Source organism: Zalophus californianus, chromosome 6 (assembly GCF_009762305.2).
Source record: "Zalophus californianus isolate mZalCal1 chromosome 6, mZalCal1.pri.v2, whole genome shotgun sequence".
Classification (NCBI taxonomy): domain Eukaryota; kingdom Metazoa; phylum Chordata; class Mammalia; order Carnivora; family Otariidae; genus Zalophus; species Zalophus californianus.
Window position 1 is genome coordinate 96,835,334 of NC_045600.1, and position 25,306 is coordinate 96,860,639.

Consider the following 25,306-nt stretch of genomic DNA (forward strand, 5'->3'; position numbering starts at 1 on the left):
TGTGTGCATGTATGTGTGTGTTTGTGCATGTGTACGTGTGTGCATGTGTTTTAACGTGTGTGCGTGTATGTGTGCATATGTGTGTGCATGTATGTTCGTGTATGTGTGTGCATGTGTTTTAATGTGTGTATGTGCGTGCATGTATGTGTTCATGTGTGTTGTGTGGGTGTGTGTATGTGTGCGTGTGAGTGTGCGTGTGTGTGTGCATGTGTGTGTGTTTCTATGCTCTTTCTTCTATTATACTGAACAATATATATTCTTATATATTACTACAGCTGTATAGTAAGTCTTGAAATTAGGTAGGTAGCATAACTTCTCCAATTTTTTTCTTCTTTTATGAAATTGTTTTGGTTTATTCTATGTCCTTTCACTTTCCATAAAAATAATGGAATCAGTTTATCAATTCCTCCAAAAACACATACTGGGATTTTGACTGGGATTGTGCCAGATCTAATTAATTTGAAGAAAGATAAAACTCTAACACCAGTGAATCTTTCAATCCATGAACATAGCATGTTTATCCATTGATTTATATCTTCAATTTCCCTCAGGAATGTTTTGTAGCTTTCGTGTACAGTGCCTGCAAATCTTTTCTTACGTTTATTTCTAAATTCTTTCTTTTTTTTTTTTTTTAAGTAGGCTCCATGCCCAGTGTGGAGCCCAACATGGTGCTTGAACTCACAATGCTGAAATTAAGACCCGAGCCAAGATCACGAGTCAGATGTTTAACCAAATAAGCCACCCAGGCATCCCTCTGAGTTTTATTTTTATGCTATTGTAAATGGATATTTTAAAAATTTATTTTCCAATTGTTCATTGATAGGATATAAAAATATAATCGATTTTGGTACATTGTGTTTGTATCTTATGGCCTTTGGTACCCTGTACCAAAAAAATCTGTCAGATTTTTTTGTACATTCTTTAGGGCTTTCCATGTACATATCATGTTGTCTGCAAATAAAGTTTCCTTCCTTTTCAGTCTGCATTACTTTAATTTCTTCTCCTTGCCACATTAGGCAGCTAGAACATCCAGTACAGTGTTGAATTGACTGTAAGAGCAAAAACCTTGTCTTATTCCTGAATTTAAGTAGAAAGCATTCAGATTGTCACCATTGAGAATGACGTTACTATTGTTTTTTTCACAATGACCTTAATTAGGTTTAGAACATTCCCATCTCTCCCTAATTTGTTTGGAGTTTCTATCATGAATGGGTGCTGAATTTTGTCAGATGCTTTTTTGCTTTCATTGAAATGATCATGTATTTTTCATTTATTCTATTAATACGATGAACTACACTGATTAATTTTTGGATGTTAAACCAGTCTTATATTTTATTCTCAGCTTGCTGAGATTTTTTTTTTTTTTTACTATGAACAGGTGTTGGATTTTTTTTATTTTTTATTGTTATGTTAATCACCATATATTACATCATTAGTTTTTGATGTAGTGTTCCATGATTCACTGTTTGTGCAAAACACCCAGTACTCCATGAAAAATGTGCCCTCTTTAATACCCACCACCAGTATAACCCATCCCCCTACCCCCTCCCCTCTAGAACCCTCAGTTTGTTTTTCAGAGTCCATCGTCTCTCATGGTTCGTCTCCCACTCCGACTTACTCCCCTTCATTCTTCCCCTCCTGCTATCTTCTTCTTTCTCTTTTTTCTTAACATATGTTGCATTATTTGTTTCAGAAGTACAGATCTGTGATTCATCAGTCTTGCACAATTCACAGCGCTCACCATAGCACATACCCTACCCAATGTCTATCACCCGGCCACCCAATCCCTCCAACCCCCCACCACTCCAGCAACACTGAGTTTGTTTCCTGAGATTAAGAATTTCTCATATCAGTGAGGTCATATGATACATGTCTTTCTCTGATTGACTTATTTCACTCAGCATAACACCCTCCAGTTCCATCCATGTCATTGCAAATGGCAAGATCTCATTCCTTTCGATGGCTGCATAATATTCCATTGTGTATATATACCACATCTTCTATATCCATTCATCTGTCGATGGACATCTTGGCTCTTTCCACAGTTTGGCTATTGTGGACATTCCTGCTATAAACATCGGGGTGGGCGTCTGGGTGGCTCAGTTGGTTAAGCGACTGCCTTCAGCTCAGGTCATGATCCTGGAGTCCTGGGATCGAGTCCCACATCAGGCTCCCGGCTCAGCGGGGAGCCTGCTTCTCCCTCTGACCTTCTCCCCTCTCATACTGTTTCTCTCTCTCTCTCTCAATAAATAAAATCTTAAAAAAAAAAAAATCAGGGTGCACGTACCCCTTCGGATCCCTACATTTGTATATTTGTGGTAAATACCCAGTAGTGCAATTGCTGGATCATATGGTAGCTCTATTTTCAACTGTTTGAGGAACCTCCATACTGTTTCCAGAGGGGTTGCACCAGCTTGCATTCCCACAAACAGTGTAGGAGGGTTCCCCTTTCTCCACATCCCCGCCAACGTCTGTCGTTCCCTGACTTGTTAATTTTAGCCATTCTGACTGGTGTGAGGTGGTATCTCATTGAGGTTTTGATCTGGATTTCCCTGATGCCGAGCAATGTTGAGCACTTTTTCATGTGTCTGTTGGCCATATGGACGTCGTCTTTGGAAAAATGTCTGTTCATGTCTTCTGCCAATCTCTTGATTGGATTATTTGTTCTTTGGGTGTTGAGTTGGATAAGTTCTTTATAGATTTTGGATACCAGCCCTTTATCTGATATGTCATTTGCAAATATTTTCTCCCATTCTGTCGGTTGTCTTTTGATTTTGTGGACTGTTTCTTTTGCTGTGCAAAAGCTTTTTATCTTATGAAATCCCAATAGTTCATTTTTGTCCTTGCTTCCCTTGCCTTTGGCGATGTTTCTAGGAAGAAGTTGCTGCGGCTGAGGTCGAAGAGGTTGCTACCTGTGTTCTCCTTTAGGATTTTGATGGACTCGTCTCACATTTAGGTCTTTCAACCATTTGGAGTCTATTTTTGTGTGTGGTGTAAGGAGATGGTCCAGTTTCATTCTTCTGCATGTGGCTGTCCAATTTTCCCAACACCATTTGTTGAAGAGACTGTCTTTTTGCCATTGGACATTCTTTCCTGCTTTGTCAAAGATAAGTTGACCATAGAGTTGAGGGTCCATTTCTGGGCTCTCAATTCTGTTCCATTGAGCTGTGTCTGTTTTTGTGCCAGTACCATACTGTCTTGATGATGACAGCTTTGTAACAGAGCTGGAAGTACGGAATTGTGATGCCGCCAGCTTTGCTTTTCTTTCTCAATATTCCTCTGGCTATTTGGGGTCTCTTCTGGTTCCATACAAATTTTAGGATTATTTGTTCCATTTCTTTGAAAAAAGTGGATGGTATTTTGATGGGGATTGCACTGAATGTGTAGATTGCTCTAGGTAGCATTGACATCTTCACAATGTTGGTTCTCCTAATCCATGAGCATGGAACGTTTTTCCATTTCTTTGGGTCTTCTTCAATTTCTTTCCTGAGTATTTTATAGTTTTATGAGTACAGATCCTTTGCCTCTTTGGTTAAACTTACTCCTAGGTATCTTATGGTTTTGGGTGCAATTGTAAATAGGATCGACTCCTTGATTTGTCTCTCTTCTGTCTTGTTGTTGGTGTATAGGAATGCCACTGATTTCTGTGCATTGACTTTATAGCCTGCCATTTGACTGAATTCCTGTATGAGTTCTAGCAGTTTTGGGGTGGAGTCTTTTGGGTTTTCCACATAGAGTATCATATCATCTGCAAAGAGTGAGAGTTTGACATCCTCTTTGCCGATTTGGATGCCTTTGATTTCTTTTTGTTGTCTGATTGCTGTGGCTAGGACTTCTAATACTATGTTGAATAGCAGTGGTGAGAGTGGACATCCCTGCCGCCTTCCTGACCTTAGGGGAAAAGCTCTCAGCTTTTCCCTATTGAGAATGATATTCGCTGTAGGTTTTTCATAGATGGCTTTTATGATATTGAGGTATGAACCCTCTATCCCTATACTCTGAAGAGCTTTGATCAAGAAAGGATGCTGTACTTTGTCAAATGCTTTTTCTGCATCTATAGAGAGGATCATAAGATTCTTGTTCTTTCTTTTGTTAATGTATTGTATCACGTTGATTGATTTGTGGATGTTGAACCAACCTTGCAGCCCAGGGATAAATCCCACTTGGTCATGGTGAAGAATCCTTTTAAAGTACTGTTGGATCCTATTGGCTAGTATTTTGGTGAGAATTTTTGCATCCATGTTCAGCAAGGATATTGGTCTGTAATTCTCCTTTTTGATGGGGTCTTTGTCTGGTTTTGGGATCAAGATAATGCTGGCCTCATAAAATGAGTTTGGAAGTTTTCCTTCCATTTCTATTTTTTGGAAGAGTTTCATGAGAATAGGTATTAATTCTTCTTTAAATGTCTGATAGAAATCCCCTGGGAAGCCATCTGGCCCTGGGCTTTTGTTTGTTGGGAGATTTTGGATGACTGCTTCAATTTCCTTAGTGGTTATAGGTCTGTTCAGGTTTTCTATTTCTTCCTGGTTCAATTTTGGTAGTTGATACATCTCTAGGAATGCACCCATTTCTTCCAGGTTATCTAACTGGCTGGCATAGAGTTGCTCATAATATGTTCTTATAATTGCTTGTATTTCTTTGGTGTTGGTTGTGATCTCTCCTCTTTCATTCATGATTTTGTTGATTTGGGTCATTTCTCTTTCTTTTTGATCAGTCTGGCCAGGGGTTTATCAATCTTGTTAATTCTTTCAAAGAACCAGCTCCTAGTTTCGTTGATCTTTCTACTGTTCTTTTGGTTTCTAGTTCATTGATTTCTGCTCTGATCTTTATTAATTCTCTTCTCCTGCTGGGTTTAGGCTTTATCTGCTGTTCTTTCTCCAGCTCCTTTAGGTGTACGGTTAGGTTGTGTATTTGAGACCTTTCTTGTTTCTTGAGAAAGGCTTGTATTGCTATACTGCCTTTGCTGTATCCCAAAGATTTTGAACAGTTGTGTTTTCATTTTCATTGGTTTCCATGAATTTTTTTAATTCTTCTTTAATTTCCTGGTTGACCCATTCATTCTTTAGTAGGATGCTCTTTAACCTCCATGTATTTGAGTTCTTTCTGACTTTCCTCTTGTGATTGAGTTCTAGTTTCAAAGCATTGTGGTCTGAAAATATGCAGGGAATGATTCCAATCTTTTGGTACCGGTTGAGACCTGATTTGTGACCTAGGATGTGATCAATTCTGGAGAATGTTCCATGGGCACCAGAGAAGAATGTGTATTCCGTTGCTTTGGGATGGAATGTTCTGAATGTATCTGTGAAGTACATTTGGGCCAGTGTGTCACTTAAAGTCTTTATTTCCGTGTTGATCTTTTGCTTAGATGATCTGTCCATTTCAGTCAGAGGGGTTTAAAGTCCCCCACTATTATTGTATTGTTGTCAATGTGTTTCTTCACTTTTGTTATTAATTGCCTTATATAATTGGCTGCTCCCATGTTAGGGGCATAGATATTTACAGTTGTTAGATCTTCTTGTTGAATAGACCCTTTAAGTAGGATATAGTGTCCTTCTTCATCTCTTTTACAGTCTTTGTTTTAAAATCTAATTTGGGGTGCCTGGATGGCTCAGTTGGTTAAGCGACTGCCTTCGGCTCAGGTCATGATCATGGAGTCCCAGGATCGAGTCCCACATCGGGCTCCCTGCTCAGTGAGGAGCCTGCTTCTCCCTCTGACCCTCCCCCCTCTCATGTACTCTCTCTCTCTCTCTCATTCTCGCTCTCTCAAATAAATAAATCTTTTAAAAAAATAAAATAAAATCTAATTTGTCTGATATAAGGATTGCCACCCCAGCTTTCTTTTGGCGTCCAGTAGCATGGTAAATGGTTGTTCCACCCCCTCACTTTTAATCTGGGGGTGTCTTTGGGTCTAAAATGAGTCTCTTGCAGACAGCATATCAATGGGTCTTGTTTTTTAATCCAATCTGATAGCCTGTGTCTTTTGATTGGGGCATTTAGCCCATTTACATTCAGGGTAACTATTGAAAGGTATGAATTTAGTGCCACTGTATTGCCTGTAAGGTGACTGTGACTGTATATTGTCTGTGTTCCTTTCTGATCTATGCTGCTTTTAGGCTCTCTCTTTGCTTAGAGGACCCCTTTCAATATTTCTTGGAGGGCTGGTTTCGTGTTTGCAAATTCCTTTAGTTTTTGTTTGTCCTAGAAGCTTTTTATCTCTCCTTCTATTTTCAATGACAGCCTAGCTGGATATAGTATTCTTGGCTGCGTATTTTTCTCATTTAGTGCTCTGAAGATATCTTGCCAGTCCTTTCTGGCCTGCCAGGTCTCTGTGGATAGGTCTGTTGCCAATCTAATATTTCTACCATTGTAGGTTACATATCTCTTCTCCCAAGCTGCTTTTAGGATTTTCTCTTTGTCTCTGAGACTCGTAAGTTTTACTATTAGATGTCGGGGTGTTGACCTATTTTTATTGATTTTGAGAGGGGTTCTCTGTGCCTCCTGGATTTTGATGCCTGTTTCCTTCCTCACATTAGGGAAGTTCTCTGCTATAATTTGCTCCAATGTATCTTCTGCCCCTCTCTCTCTTTCTTCTTCTTCTGGGATCCCAATTATTCTAATGTTGTTTCATCTTATCATATCACTTATCTCTCGAATTCTGCCCTCGTGATCCTGTAGTTGTTTATCTCTCTTTTTCTCAGCCTCTTTACTTTCCATCATTTGGTCTTCTATATCACTGATTCTCTCTTCTGCCTTATTTATCCTAGCAGTTAGTGCCCCCATTTTTGATTGCACCTTATCAATAGCCTTTTTGATTTCGACTTCATTAGATTTTAGTTCATTTCTCCAGAAAGGGTTTCTCTAATACCTTCCACACTCTTTTCAAGCCCAGCTAGTATCTTTAAAGTCATGATTCTGAACTCTAGGTCCGACATCATACTAATGTCCGTATTGAGTAGGTCCCTGGCTGACGGTACTACCTCTTGTTCTTTTTGCTGAGGTGATATTGCTGACGGTACTACCTCTTGTTCTTTTTGCTGAGGTGATATTTTTCGTCTTGTCATTTTGTCCAGAGGAGAATAGATGAATGAGAGAACAAAATGCTAACAGGTTTACAACGTCCCCAGCAAATATACTGTATACAAATCAGAAAAGACCTGAAACCAGGGGAAAAGAAAGGGAAAGAAAGAAAAAAGAAAGAGAAAAAAAAGAAAAAAAAGATAAAAACATAACAATATAAAAAAGGCAGAATATGATCAAATATGATCAGCCTAGTGCATAGATCAGTGCCACACACTAGATTTTGGGCATATTTTGGTCTGTTAGAAAAAAATGCCTCCTAAAATTTTAAAGGAAGAAAGACATATATGTACAAAATAAGGGTTGATACAATGAAGGGATGGAAGATGACTGTAAAGATGAAAATTATAAAAGATTTTATAAAAGGAATTGATAAGAAGTTGTTTGAAAAAAGAAAGAAGATTTAAAAAAAAAGAAAAAAGGGAGAGAATTTGATCAGGCAGGAGAATAGAACAAAGCCATACACTAGTGATTTAGGGTATATTTTGATCTGTTAGAAGAAACTGTATCTCAAAATTTTAAAGAGAGAACAACTTATATATATATGCCAAAAATAAGGGTAACTACTATGAAGGGATAAAATATGACTCTAAAAATGAAAAATAAAAAATTTTTAAAAAAGGGATTGATAAGATGTTGCTTGAAAAAGGGAAAAAGAAAAAAAAAGTTAAAAAAATTAACTTTGATGAACTAATGAATCATGGTAAAAAAAAGCCATGAATTCTTTGTGCAGTATTCCCCTAGCGCTGGAGTTCTCCCGTTCTCCTTGATCGGTAAACTTGGTCTTGGCTTGCTGGCTGTTGGTGCTGATCTTCTGGGGGAGGGGCCTGTTGCCGTGGTTCCCAAATGTCTTTGCCAGAGGTTGAATTGCCCCGCCCTTGTCGGTCTGGGCTAAGCAAGCTGTTTGGGTTTGCTCTCAGGAGCTTTTGTTCCCTGCAAGCTCTCGGTACAGGTTTGGAGGACCAGGGCAAAAACGGTGGCCTCCCAATCTCCACCCGGAGGAGCTGAGAACTCGGGGCCCCGCTCCTCAGTGCGCCCCAGAGAAAAGCAGTCACTCCCGTCTCCCCGGTCTCCGGTGCACTCTGTGCTCACCCAGCCTGTGACCGAGCGTTTCTATCTCTGGCACCCGACCCCATGTGGAGTCTCCAAACCCAGCAGATCGCTGCAGTGCGCTCCCGCGCTGCTCCTCCCCAGCGAGGAAGGGGAGTCTCCCTGAATCTGCCGCTGGAGAATCCCCCTGCTGGAGGAGCAGTGGCCCAAACGGGCCGCGGATCACAGTTTATGGCAACCCCGAGCTGAGAGCCCGTGCCTCGGCTCCGTCTCTGCAGCCGGCTTCCCTGCTCTGATACCTGGGAGCTCTGCTGCACTCAGGCACCCCCGGTCTTTCTGTGACCCCCAAGGGTCCTGAGACCACACTGTCCGGGGAGGATTCCACCACCCGCTTAGCCACTGGAGCGATGTCCCTCAGCGGAGCCGACTTCTAAAAGGTCTGATTTTGTGCTCCGCGGCTCTATCACTTGCCAGAAGCGGCCAATGGAGTTCCCCTCCCCCTCCGTCTATCCTCCCGAATATCGCCTTGGATTCACTTCTCCGCACGTCCTACCTTCCAGTAAGTGGTCGCTTCTCTGTTCAGAGTTGTTGCTACTCTCCTCTTCGATCTCCTGTTGAGTTCGTAGGTGTTCAGAATGTTTTGATCCCTATTCAGCTGAATTCCTGAGACCAGACGAAATCCAGGTCTCCTACTCCTCCGCCATCTTGCTCCGCCCCCCCCCAGGTGTTGGATTTTGTCAAAGTACTTCCTATGCCCACTGAAGTAATGTGTTTTTTTCTTCTGTACCATATTAATATGATGAATTACATTGATAGATTTTAAGATTTTATTTATTTATTTGGAAGAGAGAGAGACAGCATGAGTGGGGGGAGGGGTCGAGGGAGAAGCAGGCTCCCCACTGAGCAAGGAGCCTGATGTGGGATTTGATCCCAGGACCCTGAGATCATGACCTGGGCTAAAAGCAGACACTTAACTGACTGAGACATCCAGGCCGTTGATAGATTTTTTTTTTTTTAATCAGAACATTTATTATTGTGGTGACTAACTGTTGAAATCCTTAAGATGAACTGGAGGCCCCAACAGAGTTTAGTTGTTGTTCCTTCATGGACTCCATGCTTGAATCTGCGGTATACAATTTTTGAGTGCCTCATTCAACCAGTCCCAGTGGTATTTCGTCTTTTAGCTTTGGCTAGTCATACTCTCTCTTCTGCTCAACAGGATAGCCACATTTGCCATAGGTCGACTTCTGAAAGTAGTAGGCCTTAGAACTACAGTAGCGGCATACCATGTGCATCTTACTGTGACGCTTTCTAAATGATGATGTGCCCTTTGTCATCTTGTTTCTTTAGCTGAGACCAAAGAGGCTGGAAGAGAAAGCACTTCCACTATATCCTACACTGATACTTTTTTTTAAATGTTGCATAAACCATTACGTTCCTAGAAAAATGCTCACCTGATCTTATATTAATATATATTGGTCAACATAGGGCTATTCAAACTTCCTATTTCTTCTGTGATTAATTTTGGTAATTTTTGTCTTTCAAGGATTTTGTCTACTTCATCTAAGTTGTGTACGATTCCTTATTGGTATGAAGTTGTGCACAGTGTTCCTTTTTTGTCTTTTTCAATTCCATAGGATCTATAGCAATGCCTCTGCTTTCATTCCCATTATGGTAATTTGTGCCTTCTCTCTTTTGTTCTTGATCAATTCTAGCTAGAAGTTTAAAATTTTATTGATCCCTTCAAAAAACAAGCTTTTGACTGCAATGATTTTTTTCCTATCATTATGCATTTTCTACTTCACGAATTTCTGCCCTTACCTTTATTATTTTCTTCCTTTTACTTACTTGGAAATTAATTTGCTCTTCTTTTTCTAATTTCTTTTTTTTAAGATTTTATTTATTTATTTGACAGAGAGAGACACACAGAGAGAGGGAACACAAGCAGGGGGAGTGGGAGAGGGAGAAGCAGGCTTCCCACGGAGCAGGGAGCCTGATGCGGGGCTTGATCCCAGGACTCTGGGATCATAACCTGAGCAGAAGGCAGACGCTTAATGACTGAGCCACCTAGGTGCCCCCTTTTTCTAATTTCTTAAGATCAGAACTCAAATCATTCATTAGATTTTGCTCCTTTTCTAAATTAGGCATTTTAAATCTATACATTTTCCTCTAAATATTACTCTAGCTGCATCCCCAAAATTTTGATATTGCTGTATTTTCATTTTCATTCTGTTCATTCTGTTTAAAATGTTTTCTACTTTCTCTTGTGGTTTCTTCTTTGGCCCATAGATTATTTAGAAGAACATTGTTTTATTTCCAAATATTTGGGGTTTTTCTAAATATCATAATGCCGTTTATTCATAATTTAATTCCACTGTTATCAGAGAACATCATCTATATAATTTCAATGTTTTCAAAATTCCTGAAACTTGTCCTAACATGGTCTATGTTCTAACATGGTCTATGTCTCATATGCACTTGAAAAGAATGTGAATTTTGCAGTTGTTTGATTTATTGTTTTATGGCCCAACACATTTTATGGCTGACAGACTCTAGGGTAGCTCCTATTATCCCTACCTCCTAATGTTCATGCCCTTTGTGTTATCCTCTTCTTAAATGTGGGTAGGACCTATGTATTCTAACCAATATATTATGGCAAAAGTGACAAAATATATGTGATTGTATTATGGAAGACTGTAACCCATCTATGCTTAGAGACGCCCTCCTTTGCTAGCTTTGAAAAAGTAAGCTGTTAGCTTGCAAGCTGCCGTATGAAAGTCATACAGTAAGGAACTTAGGGTGGCCTCTGGCTGACAGCCAGCAAAACTGAAGCCCTCAGTCTGGCAGCTACAAGGAACTGAATGCTATCAATAACCACATGAGTTTGAAAGTGGATTCTTCCCCAAATAAGCCTCAGATGAGGTCACCTAGCCAATACCTTGACTGCAGTTCTGCGAGACCCTGAAGCAGACAACAAAGCTAAACCATGCAAGGATTCTGACCCACAGAAACTGAGATAATAAGTGTTTGTTCTTTTAAGCTAAGTTTATGGTAATCATAGTCATGCAGAAATAAATAATACATTTATGGGCTATGCTGGTGAATGTACTACATCCACTTGAAAATAGTGTATATGGGTAGTTGTTAGAAATAGTGTTTGTTCCTTATGTTGAAGTTGTTCATAATATTGTTCAAATTTCTGTTTTTGTTGATTTTCTAATCTAGTTGTTTCATCTATTGCTGAGAGAGGCATTAATATCTCCATATGATCATGGAATTTTTTATTTATCCTTTTAATTCTGTCCAGCATTGCTTTATATATTTTCAAGTTCTGTTAATAGGTACATATTTATGATTGTTTTATAATTTATTTGTGATTTATGATTGTTATGGCCTCCTGGTTACTCTTTCATTGTTATGACATGTCTGCAAATACTTTCTGGTGTTGAAATCTATTTTATCAGATATTAATAAATCTACTTCAGTCTTTTTGTGCTTACTGTCTATGTGGCATATTTCTTTGGGTCCATTTTATTTCACCTTAGCTGTGTCTTTATATTTTAAATATATCTTTCATAAACAATATGTAATTGGGTCTTGTTTTTCAATCCATTCAAATAACCTCTGCTTCATATTTACCTTAGTCCCTTAATGTTTAATGCTATTATTGATAAGGTTGGATTTAGGTCTACCAGTTTATTATTGGTTTTCTGTTCTTCCCCTTCCCCTTTTTTTCTTGATCATTTAGATCATTTATTCTTCCTTTCCTGGGCTTTCATTTAATTATTTTTTCAGGAATTTCATTTAAAAATGTCTGCTGGTTTTTTATCTACAATTCTTTACATTACTTTTAGTGGTTTATCTAGATATTACAAAACACATCCTTAATTTTTTATTCCACTTACATTTAATATTGTACCACTCTAATAAACATTTATTTAGTTGAGTAAACAGGTCCATAAGAGTTTTGAGGAGCTGAAGCTAGTGTATTGAATTAAGAAATAGCAAATTAGGATCTACTGAGTGAAGAGGAATAAACCACCCACATGGGGCTGACAGGTAGCTCCTTCAGCATCTGAGCTCCCACTCTCTGGTAGTGAAAACCCCAGGGTCATTTTGATTGAAGGCATTTTTAATATACCCACATAAAGGAAGTAAAGCACAAGATTTGTTACTTACAGATCTCAGAAATGGGAGGAAATGGGGAGGAGCAATGAGACACAGGAAAGGCAGTCCTCTGTTACCAGGTCATGAGAGAGCAAGAGATGAAGAACAGGGTGGCAAGCACCTATTACTTATAAAGTGGTTGGGGTAGAGGTCACTAACTTTTTGTGGTCTTAATTCTAAGTGGTTATTTTAAAAAGGGTGTCCTGGGAAAAGCATAATGGTAACTTGTGGCCGGAATCCTAATCTTAGGTCCTTATCTAAATGTCCAAAATTGGGGTGTGAGCAGGGTTGTTATAATGTAAAATGCCTCGGCAGCAACTAAAAATAGTTGTTCTTTTCGTGATGATAACCCATACCCATCCCTTTATGCTATAGTTGTTATATATATTCCATCTATATGTAATAAAAATCCTGTAAGAACTGTTGTAAGTTTTTCATATTCCCATTTCCTTATTCTTTTCTGAGGATCTGAGTTTCCATCTATTATCTATTCTTTTTTCGCTGGAAGAACTTCCTTTACCTCTTCTTATAGTGCAGGTCTGCCAATAATAAAATCTCATAGTTTTACCTGAAAATGTCATTATTTTGTCATCATCCTGATATTTTCACTGAATAAAGAATTCTGGATTGATGATTGTTATTCTATTGTTCCAATTTCTTCTGGCCTCCATAGTTTCTTGGGAGAAGTCAGCCCTTAATTGAATTGTAGTTCCCATGTATGTAATATGTCATTTTCTTCTCTTTCTTCTGTCAGGATTTTTTTTTATACTTGGCTTTCAACAGTTAGCCTATGATGTGCCTCAGTAGTTCTTCTTAGTGTTATTCTGCTTGCAATTTTTGAATACTATATATTCGTATCTTTCATCAAATTTTTAAAAGTTGGCCATTTCTTTAAAAAATATTTTACCTCATTTTCCCCCCTCTCCTCTATTTCTAGGACTTTAACTTCATGTATGTTAGACTGTCTGATATACCTAAGAAGTTCCTGAATCACTGTTCATTTTTAAAAATTTTTTCAATCTTTGTCTCTCTCTCTCTTTTTTCTTTTCCATAGGCTCCATACCCAGTGCGGAGCCCAAGGCACAGCTTGAACTCCCCACCCTGAGATTGAGACCTGAGCCGAGACCAAGAGTTGGACACTTACCTGACTGAGCCACCCAGTTGCCCCATTTCTCTCATTTGCTAATTAGGAAATAATTTCTACTGATCTACTTTTAAGTTCAGTTAAGTTTTCCTCTTCATCTGAATTCTGCTGTTAATTCCACCTGACTTTTAATTTCAAATATTATAAAATTTTCAGTTCTACAATTTTCTTTAATGGTTTCTATCTCATTCTTGAGATTTCTAATCTTTAGTGGTATAATATCAAGTATAAACATGTTTTTGAACATATTTTCCTTTTTCTACTGAGAATGTGTTCCATTTTCCTGATTCTTTATAGACAATTTTGAATTATATCCTATACATTCTAAGTGTTAAGTTGTAGAGACTCTGGATTCTGCAATCTTTTTCTGATGATTAATTATCTTCTCTGGACGAGAACCACAACCATGTTTCTTAGGCAGTAACTCTTATCTCTATTCAGATCTTTTGTCTTTAGCTAAGTTGCTTTGAATCTGCTATCACATGTGTGACTCAGGGTCAGCAGATATCCATAGATACAGTTTGGGAATCTACTCTCTGGGTCTATTCCTTCCAGAATCCCCACCATTGTCATGTGGTAGATACCAAGGAATTTATTGGAAATACCAATTGGAAAGATAATCATTCCACTTTGCACAATAATTTACCAATAATATTATTCAATTATTCATCTCACCAAAGTTTAGAAAAAAATTATCAACCAGGGCAGTTTAAAATTACAACCCAACTTAATATACTTACCTAGCTCCCAAGATATCCTTTTTGGCAAGGCCTATTCCAGCTATAACTTTGACCCTCACAATTCGTGAATTTGCCTAAAATACAAAAATTTATATATTATTTTCATGTACTTTATAATATACCCAAGACACATACCTTTAAATATATACATATCAAATAATCAGGATTTTAAAATTACTTGAAGGACTCTTCTTCAAGAATTAATTTGATTAAAAGATAACATAAGAGAAAATAAAAACTATATTATTATTTCTAGATAACTTGATTATCTACAAAGAAAAGCCAAAAAAACTAGAGTTAAATATTATATTAAGAACTTATCATTGCTTCCAAGAAAATCTACAGCCAAATTCTTAGTACTAATGTTTTCATTGTTGCTATGTACACAATAACACAAAATCAAGAGCTTATAATCATTTGTAATAACTATTTAGAAAGGTAATTATTTTTTTAAGTTTTAATTTAAATTCCAGTTAGTTAACATACAGTATAATATTAGTTTCAGGTGTACAATTTAGTGATTCAACTCTTACATAAAACAACCGTTGCTCACCACAAGTGTACTCCTTAAACCCCATAACCTATTTAACCCATCCCCCTGCCCACCACCCCTCTGGTAACCATCAGTTTGTTCTCTATAGTTAAGAGTCAGTTTCTTGGTTTCCCTCTCTCTCTCTTTTTTCCCCTATGCTCATTATTTTAAAAATCTCATTCAATAGATTATACATTAAATAAAACCATAGTATATTGATACTGTAACAAATCAAGTATTAAATTTCCTGGATATCATAATACTGTTATAAGGTTTTATATAAGGATGTCTTTTGAGACACATATTGAAATATTTAGGGATAAAGTATGATAAAGTACAATATTTCTTAAATGTTTCAGCAAATAAAAAATTGAATGTGTGTGTAAATAAAGGGAATAAGTAAAATGTCATCAATTTGTGGCTCTAGCTGAGGGGTATACAGGTGTTCATTATACTACTATTTCAACTGTCCTGTAGATTTTAAATAGTTCAAAATTAAAAGGTGAGTAAGAAAATATTATAAAACAGAACGTATATTTTAAAAAATTCCCAATTAAGCAAAACTATCAGACACAGTAACAGACTTAATGAGAAATGTAAAAAACTTTTATGGATAAAATTATAAAAAGTTATTGAAGAACACAAAGACTTAAATAAATGAAGAAATTCACTGTGTTCACGGATGGAAATATCCCATATTATTGTCTGTTTTCTCCAAAGTAACCTATAAATTCAATACAATTCCAACTCCCCCCGCCCAGATTTTGTCATGGATTTTAACAAAAAATTGTAAAATTCATAGGGAAGAGTAAAAATGAGTATAGAAGTAAATAATAACATTCAATCACTATCTTATACTCTATACAAAAACAAATTTCAGATACATTAAAGTCTTATAAGCAAAAAAGAAAACTTTAAAAATTTCATAGGCAATTTTAGAATACTTCCATGACACTGAGGTAGGAAAGGATTTTTAAAAATACAAACTCTAATGGGAAAAGTGGTTAGATTTCACATTAAAATTATATACCTTTTGTATGAGAAGAGATGCCATGAACAAAATGAGAGGTCAAGGGAATGGACAAGGAGGAAGTATCTAAAATGTGTGCCATTGAAAAATTATGATTACCCAGAATATACAAAAAAAAAATCCTAAAAACCAGTAAGTGAAATATATACAACATAATACAAGAAATCACAGAGAATGGACAGTAAACACCTGAAAAGATTTTCAATCTCACCAGTAATCAGGGAAAACTCTTATATGGTGTTGGTAGGAAGTATAAATTGAAGAATCATTTTCAAGAGACATTTGGAAAATCTACTAAAGTTCTAAATCAATAACCCAGAAATTCCACTTTTAGGTCTATCCCCTAGATACACTCTCACTCATGTACTCAAGGACATAAGTATAGCAATATTCACAGAAGCATTTAGAAGATCAACAAATATGAAATAGATGTTGCCCAACAGATAGCAACCTAATGGAGTCTATTATACAGTCATTCCATCAGCAAGTAGTTAGTCATATTCCCTTGTGAGCAGAGGTCTGAGAAGGCAAAAATATACACATCTCAGAATGTTTATTTCAATCTTCTCCTACTTCTAAATGCTTAACAACCACCCTCATTCCTGGAAGTTTCACTGAATAAATATGATCATGGAAATATTCTACTAGCTCCAAAACTCAGATGACAAATTCAGATAATACAAAAATGCTTACTAAAGATGCTAGGTAAAAAAGAAGTTTCCTATAGCCCCAAATAAAATTAAATACATAGCTGATTTTGCAAGAAAGAAGGGAAATCCTCAGGTATCAGAATAAAGATAGAATTAAAAATTAGAAAGGAAAATATGTGAACTGAAACTTCAGTTTTCTGCAGGGACTTATCCCCAAAAATCTGAAGAGATTTGCAGTCACCCTTTCTTCCTGGAAAAGTCTCATTGAATAAACAGGCCCATTAGAGTATTCTATTGGTCTGAACAGCCAAATTCTCACCTACCAGTTGACTGGGAAATGGTATTAGATGGGTATGGATCTCCAACACTGAATTCTGAAAATTAGAAGTCTTTTCTGTGATGACTTAATAAATACAAAGTTTTTCAAGGGGTAAAGTGTAATCAAAAGTGCCATCAGCAAATAATGTTATTTGACAATCCCAACTTTTGTAAACACAGACAAGTGTTTATAATTTATATATAAACTTAATTGAGGAAAGAGATTACCACACCCCTCTTAGAAAGTTAATCCATATTGGTGGAACCTCAACTGAAACTATCCCCCAGAAGACTCCCGGAGAAAAATGTAACGAGTGTTAATTTAAAAAATTCCAGAGAATGATAAATTACTCACAGTCACAAACACACTTAACTTTGAAATCTTCTCTTTGCATTTCCTACCGCAAATATCAGAACTAGTTATCTTGGGTGTTGTAGTTAACTGATGTGAAGCTATCCTGATCTAAGATTCTGTCATAAAATTAAATAAGAAATGCCCTTTATTTTCATATTTGCATTCACTTAGGTGCGTTTTATAAATTAATGCTAGAAAACTGCCAAAACGAGTCTTTGCAATCCCAACCATAAGCAAAAATCATAGTATCTCACAGTATCTTTGAAACTGAAGAACAACATAAATGCTGCAACAAGAGACTGAACTCTTCAATAACTTTGGAAACATGATATTCAAAGTACTGTTAATAGAAATGTGGATAGTGCTCAAATGAGGGAAAAAGAAATGAAAATTAAACATCTTCTCCTTATTCAAAATGGGTACATTACCCCCAAATAGATCACAGCTCTTCTTTAAAGCTTGAGACTTGCCCCTTCTACTCCTAAGAAAGCTTTCTTGATTTATGAAAGTGAAATGGAAAAGTTGCAAATCCTAGGCAAAGTGATTTTTCTCCATGACAGTGCGAAACAAAATAGTAATGCGTTATCTATGCAGGAGGCTACAGAAATTAAAAGCACCTTTCCAGGCCTCAGATTTCTCCACAAGCCATAAAAACAGCTTCTAACTGCTCCCTAATCTTCTCTCAACCCCCCAAAATCCAGGAATAGGAAATGCAGAGCCTTAGATCTTTCCATCTCTCACAGGTCTTGGAGGAATTTTTGTTCCTCTCTTCATCATTCTGCCTCCCTTCTGTTGCCTCCCTCCCATACCTAATTCCCCCCCACACACCTCCAGTCAGTCTACTTTATAAAAAAGATACCCTGTGTTTACTTATCCCTGAGATTTTTCACAAGTTGGGTTCCCTGTGCCTGGGATAGTCTTTTTTATCCCCTATCCCTTCATCGTTAAAATCCTGTATCATCTGAGCAGCCATTTAAAATGCATTATTAATATTATTTAATGACAGAAAATAATTATGTTAACTAGAAAAATCAGGATGCAGAGTGTTATCTATTCTATGATAACTCTGTAAAAATGATATGTTGATGGATAAAGATTAGAAGGAAATATGCAACAGTGATATAACTATTTTAAAAAATGAAATAAAATAATGAGATGATAAGGGCCACCTGGCTGGCTCTGTTGGTTGAGCACCTGACTCTCAGTTTTGGCTCAGGTCATGATCTCAGGGTCCTGAGACGGAGCTCAGCACCAGGCTCAGCACTTAGCAGGGAGTCTGCTTGAGATTCTCTCTCCTTCTCCCTCTGCCCCTCCCCCTGCTTGCTCTCAAATAAATAAATCCTTTAAAAAATAAAATAATGAGATGATAAAGGTTTTTACTTCTTAAACTTTTCATAAATTTTAAACTGTAGGGTGCCTGGGTGGCTCAGTCAGTTAAACGTCTGCCTTTGGCTCGGGTCATGCTCCCAGGGTCCTGGGATCGAGCCTCGCATCGGGCTCCCTGCTCAGCCAGAAGCCTACTTCTCCCTCTCCCTCTGCTGTTCTCTCTCTCTCTCTCACTCTCTCCCTGTCAAATTTTTTTATAAATTTTTTAAAGTGTAGTTTTTTTTTTAAAGGCTTGTCCTTCCTTCAAAGTCCAAATGCTATCTTTTCTAAAAGCCTTCATAGTTGAAACGAATTTTCCCCTTTCGCTGTTAAAGGCCCATTTTTATAGCACTTATCACATATGGTCTCATATCTGAGGAGATAACGATGTGTCTTTCTCCACTATTAAAACTGTGAGATTTTGAAGTTCAAGAAGTTTATCTTTTCATTATCTTTGTATTCTCTGTGGAACTCAGAAGAATACTTGGCACATAGCAGGGGCTGACAAATTCCTGATTAACCACAAAGCTTTCTGAAGTAGCCGAAAGTAGGAATAAGGCACTTTATGGAAAGCAAGGAAAAGTTTACACAGTGAACCCAGAACACTGGCTGCCAGATCTATAGCCACCAAACAGAAGACTGGAAGACTTCTCTCTGAGGAAATTGAGTGATACAAGGGGGGAGAGGAACCAGATGTTATATTTATACGTGGGAGTCCCACTGGGAAATGATAGGTTCAGATAACCCTTTCTCAAAACACTCCAGTCAATAGTACCTGCCCACTATATAAAGGACGTATGTCAGCAAATAAGGGAATAAACTGGGAAAGAGGAAGACAAGAGATTAAAGAAACAGTGGCTCCAACGCAGAAAAGACATCAAGAGAATTCTCACAAGGACGGCAAATGGAAGCCTGCAGGTGACAGCTACACAGCAGGTGTAGAGTTCAAGCAGTTCAGTGGGATGCAACGTAGCAAGAGACTGTCTCCAACAAGAATGAAGAAAAGGGAATGGATACATTGAGTAGTTTTAAAGCTCTGTCAGACAGCTTGCAAATTTGTGACAAGTACATAGAAAAGTAAAGTGAGAAAATGTGCAATAGTTATAAACATGGCATAAGGGTTCTGATGTGAATGATACTGTATTCACATAATGCAATAATATAAATACAGCATATTTATTTTAAAAACTACTAGAGTGGAAAGGAAGGATGTATTTTTGTCTCTTTTTTTGCAACATACGTTATATAATTTATGGTGACCGTATTTTCAAAACTAAAAATTCAAACCTGTGGACTACCAACAGTTTTGTTCCTCTGGTGTGTAAATTTACTTGCAACATTTTATATTTAGGGGCGCCTGGGTGGCTCAGTTGGTTAAGTGACTGCCTTCGGCTCAGGTCATGATCCTGGAGTCCTGGGATCGAGTCCTGCATCGGGCTCCCTGCTCAGCAGGGAGTCTGCTTCTCCCTCTGACCCTCCCCCCTCTCATGTGCTTGCTGTCTCTCTCATTCGCTCTCTCAAATGAATAAATAAAATCTTTAAAAAAAAACATTTTATAAAAATGTAAATGCTAGATCCCCCTTACTGGAAAATACATGAAATGAGAACTGTCCCAGTACAGGTGGAGTATATGACTGCTATAGATTTCCTTTCATGGTCAAAGCTCCTTCCCAGTGTTCGGCAGAAATAACCACGATAAACTAGAATACTCACACTCCTTAGATTTAGGGCCAGCTGTGGTTCTCAAAGTGTATTCCCTAGACCAGTGGTATGAGCACCACATGGGAATTTATCAGAAACACATTTTCAGGCCCCGTATCTACTGAATCAGACACTCTGTGGTGGGGTCAGTAGCCTGTGTTTGAACAAACTCTCCAGGTGATTCCAATGAACACTAAAGTTGCGACGCACAGGCAAAGAGCATGAAGAAAGGGAAGTGCTATAGTTAATGCAGCTGTGGGACTATTCCCCTTCTAGAAAACTATAACTTTATTCAATCAGAACTATATAATCTCCAAAAAAGAACAGCTCATCACCACTTCATATTTTAACACTACTCTTAAATGTGATGGCACCATATATGCTTCTTTATACATGAAATGCCTCTGGAAGGGTACACACCAAGCTCATAACCTATATTTGTGGAAAAGATATTTTCATAAGATTTGTAGATGAATGTTCACAGTAGGTTTATTCATAGTAGCCAAAAGCTGTAAACAATAGAAGTGTCTGTCAAAAGGAGAATGGATAAACATCTGGTATATTCATACAATGGAATACTACTCAGCAATAAAAAGAATGAGTTGCTTATACAAACAACCACATGGGCAACTGAAAAACATTACGTTAGACAAAAGGAGCCAGATACAAAAGAATACATAGTGTATGATCCCATTTATATGAAGTTCCAGAACAGGCCGAACTAAGCATGGTGATAAAAGGTTGCCTCTGGAGAGTGAAGTGGGAAGTTGACTGAAAGAGGGCCCAAGGGGACATTCTGGAGTGATGGAAATTTTTTTTTTTTTAATTTTATTTATTTGAGAGAGAGAGTGAGCACGAGCATGGTAGAAGCAGAGGGAGAGGGAGAAGCAGGCTCTCCGCTGAGCAGGTAGCCCCATGTGGGGCTCGATCCCAGGACCCTGGGATCAGGACCTGAGCCAAAGGCAGCCACTTAACCAACTGAGCCACCCAGGCACCCCTGGACTGATGGAAATATTCTATATCTTTTTTTTTTAAAGATTTTATTTATTTATTCATGAGAGAGGGAGAGAGAAAGAGAGAGAGAGAAGCAGAGGGAGAAGCAGGCTCCCAAGGAGCAGGGAGCCCGATGCGGGGCTCCATCCCAGGACCCTGGGATCATGACCTGAGCCGAAGGCAGACGCTTAACGACTGAGCCACCCAGGCACCCCAGAAATATTCTATATCTTAATTGAGTGGTGTGTTACACGTATTGTTGAAAAGCACTGTACATCAAAGTGCACATTTAAAAACCTGCATTTCACTGTTTACAAATTGTACTCCACTCCCCCTGCCCCCCATAAAAAAAGAAAAGAAAAATAAAGATATCAGACAAAAACAAAAACGGAGGAAGTTTATTACCAGCAAACACTAAAAAATCTTCTACAGGATGTACTTCAGGCAGAAAAAAGTGATCCTAGATGGAAAGCCAGAGATGTGACAAGAAATGAATAACAAGTAGAGAAAAAGTTAAATATCTGAGGAACAAACAGTAACTATAAAAAAAAATCAGTGATGATGATGACGACGATGATTGTGTGTGTGTGTGTGTGTGTGTGTGTGTGCATGCGCGTGCGCACGTGTCCACACACGTGTTTGGTGAGTCTCCCTCGCTTGCCTGCCCGCCCGGGCTCTGCTCTGCTCTCCACACTCATCTCCTGACACCACCATTCTAGTCTTCACGTTCCTCTCCACCTTATGTTCTGCACATGCAGTTAGCCCTGTTTCCCTGGAAGGCTTTTTGCCCCACTCTCCACCTGGCTAACTGATTCATCCTTAGGTTCAGATTAAAGGCGACTTCCTCAGCCTTTCCTTATACTCTCTCCCCTCCTTCATACCATACAAGATGAATTCATCTTTCCTGTTATATACTTTTATCTCACCTTTCTTTTCCTTCACATTTATAAAATGTTTGTGTTCATTATGTATTTACTGTCCTCTTCCTGTAGGCTATAAACTCAGTGAGGTCTGTCATTCATCATTATCACCTCATGGCCTGATCCAAATGCCTTACACATAGTAACTGTTCACCAAATATTTAAGCAAATACAGAATTCAAGTACTTCAGAGGTCCACCTAAAAGCTAGTAACGAAAAAAGAAAATGTGGAAGAACATAAGAATGGTTACAAGTTAATCCTGCACATGTTACATTTGTCACCTTCCTGAGAACGAGTCTCTTCTGTTAAATTCTATTGAGGCAAGTATTTGCGGTAGGACAGTGGAAAGACCAACTCTTTGGTATTAAAGAAATCTGAGATTCAAGCCCAGATCTGCCACCTAATAGGACCAAGACCTTGAGCAAACCACAGTCTCACAGTCCTTATCTGGAAAATGGAGATAACACTATCTACTTCTGCAAAACTGTTCCGATGACTACAACTAAAGTATGAGAACATGCGACCTGGTGCTGGGAATATAGCAGGCATTCAATTAAAGGCAGCTCTGAGTATATTTAGGCTGACCCTTTTACCTTAAAGGAGGATATTTTCATGAAAGCATCTTTATGCACTGACATGATTGTTCACATTCATTGCCACAGCACATCTCATATGGGGGGAAGCCAAACGTTTGGGTCAGGCCATGGGGTTATGATGTTACACTACAGACATTTATTCCTCAAGACTTCAGAAAAATCTTATCAAAACCTTTTTTCATCTGTTTGGGCCGTGTCTTTCTCCCTGCATTTCTTCTTCCTGTCTTCTCCATTCATTTATCCTCTTAACTTTGACAGGGATTAGCAAGGGAGCCAGACTAAGCAGAGAGAGGTCAGTAGCACTGATGGCCACAGAATTCAGTAGGCAGTGGGTTTAGCAATTCAAATCAGCAGCCTTACATTCTCTCGGTACTAACAGAATATTCTTAATACCAGACACAGTTAGGGAATGGGAGAATCAGCTGATGTAAATATCCTGCTCTGACAGATATCAAATACCTATGCTAGATCACCGAGAGTGACAAAGCCAGAAGTCTATCCTAGTCAAATCTGATTTTTCTATACCCCTGTTTACCCTAAAGGGTTTATTTACGGGTGCCTTCCAGCTCCAAGATCCTATTCCTATATGGTAGATGAATTGCTAATAGTTAACTGTAAACAAGAATATATATACATACAGTCCCTTCTAATCTCTTCCTGGTGCAAAGGAGTCAATGTCAGGCCCAGCTCAGGCAGGGCTTGGGGGGAGGAGGAGTCTCCTGGAGGTGCATGGTCAGCACGCTCCCCAGCCTGGGGCACTACAGGATAAAGGACGGTACCATACAGAGATGCATCAGTAGGTGGCCACTGGCAGGGGGAACATGCGACTCTGTGCCGCAGCAATACTCCTACTAAAGCTGGAAGTGGCGGACACAGGAGATGTCTGCCGTGCTTGGGAAATCAGTGACACCAAAAACATGAGTAAAGAGACTGGGCACATAAGTAAATACAATAAGAATAAAGTCAGAATTTTTACTGGTAGGGAAAGTACTTATTATGGCTGGAAAGAACCCTGAGGCATTAGATTTGAATTCGAGAAACTGATAGGAATTAGTGATTTTTAAATACATGTATACAGATTGATGCAGAAATAGGTATACATTTATGTGTGTACGTACACACACACACATATTTCTTAACTGTTTGCTGAGATGGTTGAAGGGCAATGACATTCAATAGTAATAAGCACACTGAGCACCCAGATCTTGGCTTCCAAAAGGCATTTTCTCCTAAATGGCACCAGTGTTCCGAGGAGGAATGGTTGGTTCCAGACAGTGGTGGCCCAGGCAAAATACAAGAGGAGTCTGGAACGTCTTCTGCTAGAAAGTCATGGAGGGTTCAAAGAAGGACGGGGACTTGCCACAATGAACTAGGAACCCCCTTGAAAGGGCTTCCACTGACCAAACTGTGGTCATTTGAGCAACAAAATATTTAATGATAGTAAACAATTACAACCCATTGAACAAGGTGGATTCTACACACCCCTGCTGATATAAATAAATAAATGAAGGAGAAAGGGAAAGCTCTTCTTAAACAGAATGCCAATTAATAAAGATGGAAATTAAAAAAATAGTGGTGTCTGATTCAGGTGGAAGTCATCAGTGAATGCTAAAAGTACTGGATGGAAATCTGATGAATGAAGGATAGGCTACTGGCCTAATCTCTGAAGATGTCCCCACAAAATACTAATCGGTTATGCAGGGGGAAAAGTGACATTACGAAAAGAAACCTGGCAGACACCAAAATGATCAAGTGAGCAAGGTTATCACCGACAGTGATGGGACAAATCTATCATGCACCCTCCTCATGGGAGGCACTGAGAAGAATGCAGCATCATCTCCATGATTCCTTCCAAAAAAGCATGACTGTGACATGGCCCTGAGGAAGCAGTACACAGACCCAGGCTGGGGAACATCCTACAAGTTGTATGGCCTGTACTCTCTCTCTCAAGGAACTGATACAGATTAGAATAGACCTCAAAGCCATGACAAGTACATGCAACCTATGCTCCTAAGGGGGCTCTTGGACCAGCAAGGAAAAAGAGAAATTACTAGAACACCTGGCAAAGATTGATGGGCTCTGCACTTCGGAGGGTAGGGTCGAATCAGTGCTGATTATCTGGCTTAGAGGACTGGACAGCTGTTATGTAGGAAAGTGTTTTTGTCGGGGTGCCTGGGTGGCTCGGTCGTTAAGCGTCTGCCTTCGGCTCAGGTCATGATCCCAGGGTCCTGGGACAGAGTCCCGCATCAGACTCTCTGTCTGCTTCTCCCTCTGCCCCTTACCCTGCACATGCTCTCTCTCTTTCGCTCTCTCTCACATAAATAAAATCTTTTAAAAAAAGTGTTCTTATTTTAGGAAAATACACACTAAAATATTTAGAGGTGACAGGCATTGGGTCTGCAGCTTGCCTTCAAATGGTTTAGAAAAAGACTAATGAGGGGCACCTGGGTGGCCCAATAGGCCAAATGCCCGACTCTTGATTTCGGCTCAGGTCATGAACTCAGGGTCATGAGATCAAGCCCCGTGTCAGGCTCAGCACTCAGCACAGAATGCACTTGAGATTCTCTCTCTCCCTCTGCCCGTATGTGCATGCTCTCTCTCTCTCTCTCTCTCTCTCTCTGAAATAAATAAATCTTTAAAAAGAAGAAAAGAAAAAGACTAATGAAA

At 38.7% G+C, this 25,306-nt stretch overlaps 1 protein-coding gene across 3 annotated transcripts in view; it reads right to left on the bottom strand.

Moving 5' to 3' along the window:
• The window catches only part of NEDD4 (NEDD4 E3 ubiquitin protein ligase), a 135,991-nt gene that overhangs the window by 106,269 nt on the left and 4,416 nt on the right, over positions 1-25,306 (bottom strand). For 2 of the 3 annotated variants that reach the window (XM_027569567.2, XM_027569562.2), the window contains exon 2: positions 14,179-14,252. Coding sequence is in view for 1 of the 3 variants with exons in the window: in XM_027569562.2 (XP_027425363.1) it covers positions 14,179-14,252 (74 nt within the window). In the remaining 2 variants the exon portion in view is untranslated. Of the gene's footprint in view, positions 1-14,178; positions 14,253-25,306 lie in introns of those variants that run through there. The other variant, XM_027569564.2, reaches the window with a different exon arrangement.